This window comes from Pseudochaenichthys georgianus, chromosome 17, assembly GCF_902827115.2.
Source record: "Pseudochaenichthys georgianus chromosome 17, fPseGeo1.2, whole genome shotgun sequence".
Taxonomy (NCBI): domain Eukaryota; kingdom Metazoa; phylum Chordata; class Actinopteri; order Perciformes; family Channichthyidae; genus Pseudochaenichthys; species Pseudochaenichthys georgianus.
The window spans coordinates 36,699,929-36,716,629 of NC_047519.1; the positions used below are offsets into that span (position 1 = coordinate 36,699,929).

General features: G+C 42.5%; 1 protein-coding gene across 1 annotated transcript; it reads right to left on the minus strand.

Annotated features, from left to right (window-relative positions):
* Positions 1–380: 380 nt before the first annotated feature.
* Positions 381–12,781, minus strand: LOC139435679 (zinc finger and SCAN domain-containing protein 31-like). Its single transcript, XM_071206440.1, has 2 exons — positions 12,294–12,781; positions 381–2,898 (listed from the first exon to the last, which is right to left on the minus strand). The coding sequence occupies exons 1-2, from the start codon at positions 12,541–12,543 to the stop codon at positions 1,868–1,870; spliced, it is 1,281 nt and encodes a 426-aa protein (XP_071062541.1). The 5' UTR covers positions 12,544–12,781; the 3' UTR covers positions 381–1,867.
* Positions 12,782–16,701: the final 3,920 nt, after the last annotated feature.

The window sequence follows — 16,701 nt, forward strand, 5'->3', positions numbered from 1 at the left end:
GAACTCTCACTGGTTCAGAACCTTTTTCCTTAAGTGAGTCTCTTTTCTTTTCTGACTTTATGGGTATTTTACTTTATATTAAATACATAACAATAAGAGTTCAGAACATCTAATACACTTCACTATGAATCCAGAACAATACAACTGCAGCAGTATGGATAAAGTGAGATGTTTGCATGCATTTTGAGCAGAATCCAGCAGTGTGGATCATGCTGTTCATCCTATGTAATCTATATGTAAAGAAAAAAGTCTAAATATTTAAGATAAAGCTGTGAAACAATCTCAATAATTGGAATAAAAGGAATCATGTTGAGATAGAACGTTTTAATATCTTAAGAGAAGAGCTTGCATATTAAAAAATACAAACTCTTTTGGCTCCTTCCTGTCTTTCTACTGGGTCTTTCTTGGCTTTGTACTGGCTACCTTCTAGCTCTATTCAGTTTCTTGGAGTTTTTTTCTAGCTCCATCCCTGATCCTTTTCAGAACCTGAAGGCTCTACTACAACTTTAACGATATCTTCTCTATCTACAACTATCTTCTGGTTCTTTTCGGGATCCATCCACTATCTCTTGTCTCTGTCCAGTGAATTACACTTTTGTTACTGGAGCAGGTAAAGCATACAACAGATACTTTCAGCATTATCGGAGCACGAAGTGGAAGCTTGGATGAAACACAGCAGACTTCTAAACAATGAACACCCTCAACTTGGAAGAAATAAAGTTGGGTTTTATGCATTCTAATATTGCAATACAAACCCATGATGTAATGACAGTCATTAAGAATATGTTAGTAATTGAATGCTCATTTCAGTAGATTTAATCAAACAAAACATAAACATATTGGACATGGCCTCAAGACTCTTCACATTCTGTTGAAATAGTCAATTACTAGACATATATTACACATTGCTGTTTTGAATCATTAATATGTGGATGACAGTTGAACTGGATGATGTAACATGTATATGCCATCAACTGGAAAGAAGGCATATCGCTCTGTTGGCGTTGTTTAGACAACAAAAACAGAGTGAAGCTCTCATTTCATAAACAATCTTTGAGTACAGACACCGTCCTGCAGAGAGCACACAACCCAACAGCACGTTTTTGGACTAGCATCACTTTACAAAACATTTGCATATGCATTGTAGGTACGTTTGAGAAACCGGCTCGAGATACACTTATTGTTATATTCCATGGAATGCTCTTAACATCCCGATAGCAAAGAATATCTTAAGTGATTTGACAAAAAATCCATAAAAAAAACGTCATCTGTGGAAGCCGTAGTACTGTAAAAAGCACGACCAATCATTTTAGCCGGCCCGGGTAAAATAACTGGATGGCCTACCTGCCTGTCAGCCTTCCATCTGTGCACTGACCTCATTGGTCATGTGCGCGTTCATGTGTGTTGGAGGAGGGGCTCTGTAAGGAAGTGCCAGATTTGTTCTGGTTGTGTATTTTCAAATTCTAGCTCGAGCTGGTTTCTCCAAAATTACCTACCCCACCTTTAAATGAGCAGTGGGTGATCAGCAGGTGAAAGGCAGGACACAGGAACTTGGTTCTGAGGAGATGTAACGATTATTAAACAAAAAATAGTCGGGTCAAAGAAATTAATATTTGTGATTATTCGCGAATCGGTTGTGTTATGCCCCTAATATGGGGAAAAGTCATATCTATTACAGTTTCAGGTGGGTGAAATCAGGCTTAGGGAGTAACGTATTACATGTAACGGCATTAGGTCATCAGGATACAAAATAGAGAAATGTATTCCTTTACAGTTACAGAAGCAGCTGACGACCAACACACTTATCTTCTAATCGTCTTTTGAAACGATTATGCCATTTAAATCTTTTTTCACAAACTTTGCAGCTTTATTTCCCCTCACCTGTGTGGACTCTCATATGTGTCTTTAAAGCATCACTCCGTGAAAACGTTTTTTTACAGACTGAGCAGCTGTGTGGTTTCTCTCCTGTGTGGACTCTCATGTGTCGTTTTACACCTCTTTTCATTGCAAAATATTTCTTACAGACTGAGCAGCTGAAAAGTTTCTCTCCTGTGTGGACTCTCATGTGTCGTTTTACATCTTTTTTCATTGCAAAATATTTCTTACAGACTGAGCAGCTGAATGGTTTCTCTCCTGTGTGGACTATCATGTGTTCCTTTAAACTTCCACTATGCACAAAATATTTGGTACAAACTGAGCAACTAAAGGGTTTCTCTCCTGTGTGGATTCTCATGTGTACCTTTAAACTTCCACTATATGAAAAAGCTTTCTTACAGACTGAGCAGATGTGTGGTTTCTCTCCTGTGTGGATTCTCATGTGTGCCTTTAAATGTCCATTCTGTGAAAAAGCTTTTTTACAGACTGAGCAGCTGAATGGTTTATTTTCAGCACTACATCGTGGATCACTGACAGATTCATGTCTATTTTTCAGTGAGTTTGAAACTGATGCAGGTTCTCTGGTTTCTTTCCAATCAGCACTGTCTTCAGTGTCAGGTTCAGAAGAGTCTCCAGTGTCAGGTTCAGAAGAGTCTCCAGTGTCGTCCTCAGTCTTTGGTTGTAAACTGCTCTCTGGATCTGAGTTCCTGGCTGGTTCTGGTCCTCGACATTCATCTCCATCAGCTTCTGTTTCCATGTGTTCAGTTTGTCTTTGATGAGGCTGTGAGGACTGAGGTTTCTCTTTATCATCTTCACTCTTCACAGGGTCAGGAGTGAAAGTGGACTTGGTGGTATCAGCCTCCTCCAGCTCCTGAAGCCGCTCTCCCTCCTGACTGATCCTGAGTTCCTCCTGTTCCTGCTTAATGGGTGGGGGGGGCTCGGGGTCCTGCTGGTCCAGACTGGTGCTCCATTCCTGCTGGTCAGGGAAAATCTCTTCTTTAACCACCACCAGCAGCTGGACATCTGCAGGAAACAGGAAACACACAGTCAGAACAAACTGTTAAGTGTTAGCATTTAAACATCTAATCACCATTACAATGGGAGACATTTTGCAGCCCTAATTAATGCCTTTGTTTTTATATTTTCACATTATTTTTCTTAGTCCCACCTATTGTGTATTTTTGTTGGCTCAATTCACCTTATGTAGCCCAGCCCCTTTCCACTTCCAGTTCAAAATGAAAAAGGTTTTTTCTTCTTCTGGCGTAGCACTAGCTGCAATGTAAACAATGAATTATATTTGGGATCGTTCACAGATACACTACGCCTACAGTATAGAAACAAAATTCTCTGTTACAAATTAAAATCCTGCATTCAAAACTTATTCAAGTAAAAGTATGCAAGTATTAACAGAACATTTTACGGCACCTTATTATGTAAAAGTAATGATGGTGCAGTAAAATGTTCCCTGTCAGTGTTCAATTCATGTTTATGTTTCTTGATTATTTCGTATGTTGCATTTTACTGCTGTACATGTTCAAAGTTGCGCTTGTATAAATGATTATAGATGAGGGAACCTGCTAAATATTAAAATGTGTGTTTTATATACAGTACCAGTCAAAAGTTTGGACACTTTCTCATTCAATGTTTTTTGTTTATTTTAATTTGTTTCTACTTTGTAGATTAATACTGAAGACATCAAAATATGAAAGAACACATATGGAATTATGTAGTTAACAAAAAAGTGTAATAAAAAAAAATAAAAAAATATGATTTTTATTTTAGATTCTTCAAAGTAGCCCCCTTTTGCCTTGATGACAGCTTTGCACACTCTTGGCTTCTCTCAGTCAGCTTCATGAGAGCTTCACCTGGAATGGTTTTCAAATAACACGTGTGCCTTGTCAAAAGTCAATGTGTGGAATTACTTGCCTTCTTAATGTGTTTGAGACCATCAGTTGTGTTGTGCAGAGGTAGAGTTAGTGCACAGTGGAAAGCCCTATTTGACTGCTATTGTAATCCATATTATAGCAAGATCGACTCAACCCAGTAAAGAGAAACAACCGTCCATCATCACTTTAAGAAATGAAGGCCAGTCGATCCGGAAAATATCAAGAACTTTGAATGTATCCTCAAGTGCAGTTGCAAAAACCATTGATTGCAATGATGAGACAAGCTCTCATGAGGACGCCCCCGGGAAAGGAAGAGCAAGAGTTACCTCTGCTGCAGAGGATAAATACATCAGAGTTACCAGCCTCAGAAACCGCAAATTAAAGCACCTCAGATTAGAGCCCACATAAATGATCACAGAGCTCAAGGAGCAGACAATCTTAAAAGGTCCCATGACATGGCCATTTCTACTGATCATAATTCCATTGTTGAGGTCTACTAGAATAGATTTACATTGTTCAATGTTCCAAAATCACATTGGTTTTCTCATACAGTATCTCTGTATAGTATGTGTATTCACTCTCTGTCCTACATGCCTTGTTGGAGCTCCTGCCCCCCCCTCACTATGAGCCCACTGTGCTCTGATTGGTCAGCTCGCCCACTCTGTTTTGATGAGTCCACCACCGTTACAGCGGAATATCAGTGTTTATGTTTTACAATGGCGTTTGTTAGCAACCAAAAGAATGACACCAGTAATGACAAACAGATGAGAATGCTGCGTGGGGTCTGGATGCCGTGTTGGCGGGATGTTGCGGGGCTCGCTGCTCCGCCCTTTGAGGCTCGAGGTGCAGACAGTGTGAGCTGGATTACTGGTGTTGTTTCCTGGTTTCTGTGTGGGGTCTGCGAGAAAGCGAGACACCGCGGAGCTCAGCCTGACCACACACACTCACAGCCTGGGCTCTGAGTGTGTTTGTGCGCGCAGCACCGCGCAGCACCGCGCAGCACCGCGGCTGACAAAAGATAAGGTTGAGTGAGTGAGTATGTGTGTGCGGAGCTCCGCGGATTGGTCCATTTGGACTTCGTTACGTCAGTACGCCCAGGAAGGAAAAAATGGAAAAAGAAAAATCTCCAACGAGGCATTCTGGGGCAGCATAGATGTTACGTGCTCCCCTCCTTGTTTTCTTTTCTGTCAAGTGCACCTGGTCTGTCCCTGGCTCCGTCTCTGCCCAGGTGTTCCTAATTCCACTCAGCCGTATTATAAGGAGAAACTGGAGGAGAAGGAGGTCTCGCCTATCCTAACGCCGGGAGACACTCGCCTTTAATTATCTCTCTGCTACTTTTGAGCTATAGACCATTTATCTGCTGATGTTTTTATGTTTAGCCTGGGGGACCTGGTAGTCCAGTTTTCGCAGCTTTATTTTGTTTCCCATAGGGTAATTATTTGATTTCTGGTTAGGGGAGGGAAACTATGGGTCCTATGGCCCGTGGTGTGGCCGGCTCGGGTTCCCTCCTTCTGTTAGTTTCTTTTGGCCAGTCCTCCAGACCTCTTTTTGTTTGCCGGATTGCTTGAGTGTGTAAACGGGTGTCGTTATCAAGTACTGGTTTTTGTGTACATTATTTTATGTTGCGGGTCCCCCCATGAGCCACTACCACGGAGTAGAGGGCGGGTCGTAACAATAGACACGTCTTTTCTGTGTTAGAGTTTTACTCGCTACAGGGTGTACTTTGAGGGTTTGTGACTCAGCAGACCGTTTGCAGTAAAAGCTACATAACACACAAGGGGACGGGTAATAACAGGAAAAGCATGACATGGGACCTTTAACATGCACTGTTCAGAGGACACAGTGTGAATTAGGCCTTCATGGTCCAATTGCTGCAAAGATCCACTACTGAGGATGAACAACAAGAAGAAGAGAATTGTTTGGGCCAAGAAACACAAGGATTGGACAATAGACCAGTGGAAATCTGTACTTTGGTCTGATCGGTCCAAATTAGAGATTTTTGGTTCCAACCTCCGTGTCTTTGTGAGACGCAGAGAAGGTGAGCGGATGGTTTCTGCATGAGTGGTTCTCACCCTGAAGCATGGAGGAGGAGGTGAGATGGTGGTGGTGGGGGGGGGGGGCTTTGCTGGTGTCACTGTTGGTGATTTATTCAGAATTCAAGGCACCCTTAACCAGCATGGCTACCACAGCCTTCTGCAGTAGCCAGCAAAATATAAATCATATTCTGGATTTTTTAACACTTTGTTTACTAGATAATTCCAATTAATGTGTTCTTTTATCGTTTTGATGTCTTCAGTATAAATCTACAAAGTAGAACTAATTTAAATAAATAAAAATCTTTGAATGAGAAGATGTGTCCAAACGTTTGACTGCGTCTAATACTGGTGCATATCTCTCTCAAAATATATACAGAATATATTATAAATACATGTTGGCAATTAATTTATATTAATGTTTTAATTACTTAACGACCTTTGTACTAGTTCCCCTATTCTTTATTAAGTAACATTTTAGATGTGTTTAATTTATTATTTAACATATTTATTCATGGGCTTACTTAGTTCGGGTGAACTGGGAACGTCTGGAGGAGGCCCAAGTTCAGGAGGCCTTCAACTCACACCTCCGGCGGAGCTTTTCGGGCATTCCTGTGGAGGTTGGGGACATTGAACCAGAGTGGTCGGTGTTCAAAGCCTCTATTGCCGAAGCCGCGGTGGGGAGCTGTGGTCTCAAGGTCTTAGGTGCCTCAAGGGGCGGTAACCCTCGAACCTCCTGGTGGACACCGGTGGTCAGGGAAGCCGTCCGACTGAAGAAGGAGGCCTTCAGGGATTTGTTATCCCGGGGGACTCCCGAAGCAGTTGCAAGGTACCGACAGGCCCGAAGGGCAGCAGCCTCATCCGTGGCCGAGGCAAAGCAGCGGGTGTGGGAGAAGTTCGGAGAAGACATGGAGAAGGACTTTCGGGCGGCACCAAAGTTGTTCTGGAAAACTGTCCGACACCTCAGGAGGGGGAAGCAGGGAACCATCCAAGCTGTGTACAGTAAGGATGGGACGTTGTTGACCTCAACTGATGGAGTGTTGGGGCGTTGGAAGGAACACTTTGAGGAACTCCTGAACCCGACAACTCCGCCCTCTATGTTAGAGGCAGAGCTGGAGTATGACGGGGGATCAACGCCAATCTCCCGGGGGGAGGTCACTGAGGTCGTCAAACAACTCCACAGTGGCAAAGCCCCGGGGGTGGATGAGATCCGCCCGGAAATGCTGAAGGCTCTGGGTGTTGAGGGACTGTCATGGTTGACACGTCTCATCAACGTTGCGTGGAAGTCGGAAACGGTACCGAAGGAGTGGCAGACCGGGGTGGTGGTCCCCCTTTTCAAAAAGGGGGATCAGAGGGTGTGTGCCAATTACAGAGGCATCACACTACTCAGCCTCCCCGGGAAAGTTTACTCCAAGGTACTCGAAAGGAGGGTCAGGCCGATTGTCGAACCTCAGATTGAGGAGGAACAATGCGGATTCCGTCCTGGTCGTGGAACGACGGATCAGCTTTTTACTCTCGCAAGGATCCTGGAGGGGGCCTGGGAGTACGCTTATCCGGTCTACATGTGTTTTGTAGACTTGGAGAAGGCGTATGACCGGGTTCCCAGGGAGTTACTGTGGGAGGTGCTGCGGGAGTATGGGGTGAGGGGGTCTCTACTCAGGGCCATCCAATCTCTGTACTCCCAAAGCGAGAGCTGTGTCAGGGTCCTCGGCAGTAAGTCGGACCCATTTCCGGTGAGGGTTGGCCTCCGCCAGGGCTGCGCTTTGTCACCAATCCTGTTTGTAATATACATGGATCGGATTTCGAGGCGTAGTCGTGGGGGGGGGGGTCTGCAGTTCGGTGGACTAAGGATTGCACCACTGCTTTTTGCAGATGATGTGGTTCTGATGGCTTCATCGGTCTGCGACCTTCAGCACTCACTGGATCGGTTCGCAACCGAGTGTGAAGCGGCTGGGATGAGGATCAGCACCTCCAAATCTGAGGCCATGGTTCTCAGCAGGAAACCGATGGACTGTCCACTCCAAGTAGGGAATGAGTCCTTACCCCAAGTGAAGGAGTTCAAGTATCTCGGGGTCTTGTTCTCGAGTGAGGGATCAATGGAGCATGAGATGGGCCGGAGAATCGGAGCAGCAGGAGCGGTATTGCAGTCGCTTTACCGCACCGTTGTGACGAAAAGGGAGCTGAGCCGGAAGGCAAAGCTCTCTGTCTACCGGGCCATTTTCGTTCCTACCCTCACCTATGGTCATGAAGGATGGGTCATGACCGAAAGAACGAGATCGCGGATACAAGCGGCCGAGATGGGTTTCCTCCGCCGGGTGGCTGGTGTCTCCCTTAGAGATAAGGTGAGAAGTTCGGTCATCAGGGAGGGACTCGGAGTTGAGCCGCTCCTCCTTCGCGTCGAAAGAAGCCAGTTGAGGTGGTTCGGGCACCTAGTTAGGATGCCACCTGGGCGCCTCCCTAGGGAGGTGTTCCAGGCACGTCCAGCTGGGAAGAGACCAAGGGGTAGACCTAGGACCAGGTGGAGGGATTATATCTCTTCGCTGGCCTGGGAGCGCCTTGGGATCCCCCAGTCAGAGCTGGTTGATGTCGCCAGGGAAAAGAAAGTTTGGGGCTCTCTGCTGGAACTGCTACCCCCGCGACCCGACCACGGATAAGCGGGAGAAGATGGATGGATGGATGGATATTTATTCATTGATTTCTTTATGAATTATTCTCCTGCAATTGGAATTAATCCAAAGTGTTTGTTTTTATTTGCTTTTACACATTTAAAAAGAAAAGGTGAATAAAGAAGCACATTAAAACTAAAGTATCAATGTATGTCACATTTAACCAACTAGTTACTAGTGCCTACATGCATGGGTAATATTTAAATCAGTAAATTAAATGGCATATTATTCAATGTATTTATTTTTATAAATATATTTATTTTGGTAGGTTTGCTCTACCGTAATACATTTTAATTATTATAATAAAGTACATGTGTCTAATAATTAGAGCCGGGACTCGATTAAAAAAATTAATCTAATTAATTAGAGGCTTTGTAATTAATTAATCGAAATTAATCGCATTTTTAATCAAATATACATATTTGACCTGAGAACAGTGAGAAGCAATTTTCACATGGATTTTACTCCAAGTGGTCTACAGTCCAAGTGCATGACATTAAGGATTTTGGTTCCTGTGGGCCATCTAAGCTAATTTACAGATGGCCGTGAGCCCAATAGAGATTGCCCTGAAAAATGCATGCGGACGAAATGGCACGAAGGGTTTGGGGGGTCTCCGTCCCCCTAGAACATTTTGATTTTTGCAGGTCTTAGATGCTGTCTGGTGCATTCTCTAGACTGAATTATAAGATGAACCACCACAATATTATATTGTACAATTTCAATTTTATTCTTCATTTCACTTGTTTGTTTGTTCTTGTTTGTGTTTGCTCGCTTGCATGCCCTGCATAGCTTTAAGAAATACTTAAGTTGTTGGTCGAAACACTTTCCATCTGATGAAGGCAAATGCCTTCCCAGATGGAAAAAAGTAGAAAACATTACATTCAGTTATAACTGCCAAAACAAACATTATTTACACTATTATGGCCCCTGTTAAAAATGTTTGTAATGTTAACTACTGTAAGTTGGTCGAACGAATGCCTCCTCATCCGGAAGCTGACCGAGCAGACCCGAGCAGCAGTCGAGAGGAGCCGAGCGCATCCGCGAAGCACACGTCAGAGTTCCCGTTAGCCGGCAAATCTAAATATCTTCGGTCAAAATAATTTCCCTTTAGAGCAATACCGCTTCAGTTGCGCCACTTATGTGACAGACAAGAAGAGTATGTGACAGACAAGAATAGTCAACTCTAATGTCTAACACTTAATGTGGAGAAAGAGATGTCCTGTATGGGTTGATTGTGCGTTGATCTGTTGGTAATGCCTCGGGGTTCCGGTGGGCATGTAAACAAATGCATAATGCTGCGCTATACTTTGTGGCCTCATCCAGTTGCATAGTGACACTTATTGTGTAGTTGTCTTTTAATAAGCAGGTAGTCATATCATTAGCTAGAACTAGCTGGATCTGATCGATATGGAGAGAGATCAGCTGCTGCTGACGAGTCGAGACTCGACACGCAGCTCTGCATCACATGCAGCGGTGAGCGGAACAAAACACACACTTCAGGTTAGAATATCACACGTAGCTATTTTAATTACCTCTCAAACTACCTAAACTAGTTATAGATATGTTTAGTTTTACTGTCGGGTCACTCATTACTGGATCCACGAGCGGCATGATACTGGCATAATATATTGCCCGATCGGGCAACCAGCAGGTGAGGCTTCATTGCCCGAGCTAAATACTAGATGGCCCCGGGCCATCGGGCAGTCCTTAATGTCGAGTGCAATCCAGTGAGCCAGGGAGTTGGTTATTTTCTCAGACGTGGACTGACTTATCCTGGCCCTGAAACCAGTCATCTGGTTGAGTGTGGGTTGGGTCAGGGTGTGGTTCCTTGCACTCGGAGTCGGGCTAACGTCCACGCTAGCTGCTACATGCTTTGCATTTAGGTGATACTTTAGGCTTGATGAGCTGCGGTGATATGCAAATTCTTTTTTGCATAATTTGCACACAACCGTGCTCTTGTCGACGCTTCCATCTGTCCGTTTTTTTAAAACAAAAGGTCCCATCCACGGGGCCGACCACAGCGGTCTCATCAGCTTGTTCGTTCATGGTTGACTATTGTTCACCGTGGTTTGTTGTTTGAAGTCCCATGCTGAAGTCATGAACGTTAGTTGGTGCTCCAGTATAATCGGTACGCCTGAAACTCATCCAGTGAGAAACGTTCCGCTGTGCAAAAATAAGTGCGATTAAAGTGCGATTAAAATGCGTTAATTTTTTTAACGCGTTAATTTTTGTGTAATTAATTAATCTTAATTAACGCGTTAAAGTCCCGGCCCTACTAATAATACTTACATACTTTTACTTAAATAAGATATGAATGCATGCAGTACTTTAACTAATGGAGTATTTTCCCAGTGTGGTCTTGTACTTCAGGATCTAATACGTGCAGCAAGTGCTGATAAAGGGTCTAAAGCAGGACTGCCAACATTTGAGTTCAGCTTGGAGTGAGATTTATTTTTTGGTGAACCCAAAAAAAAACGTTCATGTGTACAGTGTTAAAAATGTATTGAACATGTACAAACTAGGGTTTCCCATTAATGTACTGGGCGCCACAGTGGAATACGCACATACACATTGTACCCGCGACTCTTACAATGAAGGCTCGATAATCAGCTCACAGCATATAAAATGCCATATAGGTGTAAGCAGAGGTAAAGTGCTATTTTATAAGTGGGGGGGGGGTCCTCACCTCCAGGGGGTCCGGGGGCGTGCTCCCCCGGGAAGATTTTTTTTTTTAAATATTGAAGTTAAATGCATCAACCTGGTGCATTTTGAGAGCAAAATGAATTTAAGGATACATCTCTCAACACCCATATGAAACAGAACTGTAAACAGATTTTCTTTTTCTTTATGGATATTTTACAAATCACTCACCTTTTAAACTGTATTCTTGTTTTACTGTCATATAGTATTTCATAACTGTTTTTCATTTATTCTCATAAATGATGACCAAAACGTTTGAGACCCACTGAGATAACTAGACTAAAGTTAACTATCTAAACACAGAGTCCCTTACCTCACTGAGCTGTAGTTATCTCTCTCAGTCTGACAGGAGAGAGCTCTCCCTCTCATTGTTTGAGAAACAGCTTCTAATATCCGTTAGCGCAGCGAGCTAACCAGATGCTAACAACAACAATGCAAATAGTGAGTTTGGTAGAAATATACTGTATAATAGTAAAGTTATTTAAGATGATGCCATAGTTATTTTAGATATTATAAATATTCCCCAAAATTATTCAAAAGTATATTCTTCCAAACTCCTTGCTGTAGTCTGACCACCAGGAGACTATTGATGTGTGTAGTGAGTTTAGTGGTAATAAGCTGTATAATAGTGTTTGAATATGATTGTATTCTTTTTTCGGAGTTGCACTTTGCAGACGGTCCCTGAGCACTCGTTTCTTCTCCGGCTGCAGATAGAGACCAATGTAATGTGTCCAGCTCGGAGGACGGCGCGTATTGGCTTTTTTTGATCAAAATGTGATTGTAGTTCGTTGTCAACCTTACCACGGTACTTAGGAGACGTCATTTGTGTCTGAATAAGGTTTTGTTCATGATTTATTGATCCGTTAAATCCGAATCTCTCAATATCGTTCCAACTTTACTGAACTAAGCCAGAAGACCGTCTCATTTCGTAGACCGCTCGGTTTGCTGTTCCTTCACTTTATTTTTATATTTATATACATTTATTTTGGACGAAAACTTAGCATGAGGAAAGGCAAGTGTGACGTGACTCTCACGCTCAATGCGTGAGTGTTGGTGACCCCTGGTCTAAAGTGTTATTAATGTGATAATAAAGTGCTACTGAAGAGTGTAAAGTGTTAATAAAGGGAACAGACCTGATCTGTGCATCCGAAGCTGAGGCTGTAACGCAGCGTCCAGTAGTTTCTGGAGTCTCTTGATCTCCTCTTTGGAAAGAGACAGCTCCTCTTCGTACTCTGCTATCGTTTTTTCAAACAGAGCAAATATATCTTCAGCAGCAGCAGTGAGTCGCTGCTTCTTCAACGACAGCAGCATTTGGACTTTACTCATGTTTACTAGATCACCTTTTCCTGCAAACTCCGTTAAACACACCGTTTCTCTCTCCATCAAACTCTCAATCTGACTAGTGTTGCTAATGCTAACGTGCTTCCAGCTAGCATGCTAAGCTAGCTCCTGTAGTCCGAGGTAAACGCTCCAGAAAAAAGAGCACACAGTCCATTCAGAGGTGTATCCAAACACACGGATGATGGATCAGTAGTGCTGGAGCTTACACACACTTTCTCAGGAACACATAGAGAGAGAACCATAGCAACGAGACGCCACCTCGATCCAGGTTCAGCTTCTTCTTCTTCTTCTTCTCTCGGTTTTTGGCGGATTGCAAACAACTTTAAGGTGCATACCGCCACCTACTGTACACGACTGTGTATCACCATATCATCCTATCACCACCTGTGGAATTATACCACTGTATTTACGTTGTTTTAAATTCTTCCAATCAATCCTGTTTCACTCAAATACTTAAGAATGGCCTTCCTGGTAGCTCTCGCCCCCTCACCTTCTGTTCTCAGTATCCCCATCAGGCTCCACTCCCTTCCTGCCTCTCTGCCCCTGTCTCTTAGTTTTCCCCTCTCTGTTTTGTACATGTTAGGGTAATAGTATGTGTTCCACATTTTCTTTCAGTCCACATCCCCTGCATTCTTCAACTTCGCTTTTTCCCTTTAAAAACATTGTGCCGTTAAATCCTGTATGATCCAATCTGAGTCGGGTGACAATGATCTCCTCCGTCTGTTCCTTTTTGAATAGATCTTTATTATGACTGATTTTTGTAACTTGTGGTATCTCCTCCCTTTCTGATCTTCCTCCCACCTTTTCTGTCATATTTCCATACCCTTCTTCTTAATTATTGCTTTTCCTTCTCCTTTTCTAAATGAAACTGGTATTGCTATTTCCTTTTGTAACGCCTCTTTTGCTTACTTTTCAGCATGCTCATTCCCTTGAACCCCCTCATGTGCAGGCACCCAACATAACTGCACATCTATTCCCCTCCTCTGAAGTCAGTAAGCAGTGGTTAAGTTAAATGATTACATCTTTTCTAACTGTTATTGTCGACTGAATACTTTCCAAAGCAGATAGTGAGTCTGTGCATATCACCACCCTATCAGGTCTGACTTCTTCAAATCAATGTGGCCCAATAAGTGCTGCAAGTATTTCTGCTGCATAAACTGTTATTTGACACTTGTTTTGCGTTTGATATTTTGAATTCTGTGATATACATGCCTATCCCCACACATTCTTGCTTCTTAGATCCATCTGTGTAAATGTGTAGGTAATTGTAATACTTTTCGTTCAGATACATACTCATTTTAATTCCCATTTCATTTATGTGCCACTCTTTTTTCCTTTCTATGATACTCACATCTATATTAGCTTCTGGGAAAAGCCATGGGGGAACACTGCTAAATGGGCTTGCTTTGGCAAACTTTATGGTCTCCACTCCATATGCACTCGTTCTCTCCTTACTTGTCCAGCCAAACCCACGCCCCTGGAACTTTGTATATTCCCAGCAATCCTGTAGTATTCTGTTTGTGATATTTTCCTCTCCACTTCCTTGTAGCCTGACCCAGAATGATAGAGCAAGTTTCTCTCTTCTGATCTCCAGAGGTGTCTCTCCTGCTTCTATCAGAACTGCATTAATAGGGGATTACGTTATCACTACAATACACAGCCGCAATGCTTTATATTGTAGTCTATCAAAAAGCAATGTTTTTGCTGCTGCTATACAACCATAGTCTATTGTGGACCTCATCATTGATCTGTAAATGTCTATTAATGCTTGTTTGTCTGCGCCCCAGTTGCATCCAGCTACAGCTCGCAATAAATGTAATACTTTTTTGCATTTTGTTTCCACTTGTTTAATATGCATTTTTCATGTATATTTGCTATCAAACCACAGTCCTAGGTATTTGAACTCATTCACCTTTGTCATTGGACGATCATAGTGTTAGCTGTTGGCCATCAATCTTGCGTTTATTTGTAAATATCATGTAGCTTGCTTTCTGACATTTTGAATCCCCAGTTATATGACCACCCCTCCACTTTTTTAATCGCTCTACCTATATTCGCCATTACGTATGGGGCATGTCTTCCCCTTATCCAAATAGCCCCATCATCTGCGTGTAGAGCCGATTGGATGCATGTGTCTAAGCATGTAAATATGTCATTAATCATAATGTTAAATAATATTGGACTGACTGCACTCTCTTGGGGAATACCATTTTCTATTTCAAAATAATTGGAAATATCTGCTCCAACCTTTACTCTAAATGTCCTGTCTGTTAAAAAGGTCCTACCCAATTGTACATTCTCCCTCCAATACCCATTCTACTCAATTTGATCAGTAATCCATCCCTCCACATAGAGTCATACGCCTTTTCAATATCAAAATACACTATTGCCCTTATCTCTTTCATTTTCAGTGTTTTTTCCACATCATTACTCACTCTTATTAATGCATCTATTGTGGACCACCCTTTACGAAATAGGCTCTGAAAACCACTCAGCAGGAGAGCGAAGGCTTCCTGGATTTCCTCATTTAATGACAGGCCCTGGCTGCTGATATGCCGGCTGAGGGTGAGGGGATCCAATCAGCCGTCAGTCTGTGCTGCACAGGCAGGAAGTGATCAGTTTTTTTTTTACCTTTTATTACTTTAAACTCGATGATTACGTTTAAAATGTACAAACTACGATGGCCGGCATGAGCAATTGCGCTACAACGAGTTAAACGCTTACATCAGGAGTAACGTGCTGCAGCTTAAAAAACTATGACACATATTAACAGCAATGTGCCAACACACATGTGAATGAAGAGAAATCTACACCAACCTGATGAGACATGAGCAGGGTTTACTAAAAGAGCTGCATCAGCTAAAAGGCTTTCACATGTTTTTCTGAAAAGAAATGAGAAAATCTGAATTTATTGAATACATTTATAACATTTATAAAGAAAATCAAATATCTTGTTTCAGAAAAAATAATTTAGAGGTATTTTATAATTAAAAAAGAAAAGACTGAGATTTTCACTTGTGTCCTCTTAGCTCTTTTATTAACAAGAAGAAAAAACAACATTTTATTTTTTACAGACATGTAAATGTGGCACTCATCTCACATCTTGAAAATAGAAACAATTTATTACAAATTCAACCTGTCAGCTTTTCTTTTTTATAACTTTTGTTTTGTGTTTTATTTCCTTCTTCAAACTTTCATTTATGCATTCAACACATTGAGACTTAGTCAAAAATAAAAAACCGTAAGAATAAAATATCTGAAATGAAAGAAGCTCTGGTGCTTTCTCTCTGAAGACTATTGCTTTACAAGAGAAACAACAACATACAAATACATCAATATCGATATTCAACAAATATTTAGAGCAAAGTTTACATTACCATGAAGAGTAATTTGAGTTGAGGTTAACAGCAACCCTCCTGAGCAGTGACAGCCTCCACGGCTACACAGACACAGGAAGGAGCGCCGCCTGAAGAAACTCCAGCATCTACAGAACAACTCGTGAGAAGACGTTAAAGCACATCCCATCATGTTTGATTGACAGCTGATCTCTGTGCAGTGAAGACATGAACACTCAGCTCTCAGCAACAATGATGGACACAATGAGTTTAAGAAGTAGAAGAGTTCCTCAAATGACTTCAGGCTATTTCAGTTTACAAAAGCTGCCGTTCCACAACCAGGAAGCCAAACTCCAGCATGTAGCGGCTGAGTGAATGTGGTCTGGACTCTGTGGAGGAGAGTCATGGTTTCAGAGACGCTGTAGAAGGACAGAATACCTGCTCTGTGATCCAGGTACACTCCTACTCTGGAGGACCGAGGACCTGAGACGGGAGTGTTGATTCTGTTGTAACAAAATGAATAACTCTTTTGGAAACAATCTCAGGACCAAGATTTTTCATTGAGTCCAAATACACATTCACCCCCTGCTCTGCTGACATTCTTGTATGCGACTGCAACACAAACTCCCCCCCCCCCCCTCTCCACTCCACCTCCCAGTAACAACGTCCAGTCAGACTTTCTCTACTCAGGACCTGAGAATAATTATTGAATCTGTCTGTCATCTGGATCACATTTTCAAAGTAAAAGTCTGGTCCAGGAAGTGTCACAGCCAGTGGCGGTTCTAGACCAATTTGACTGGTGGGGGCCAGTTATCTTCTGAGGGGGGCACAATAAATGCAGGACGAAAAAGAGAACTAGACAGTA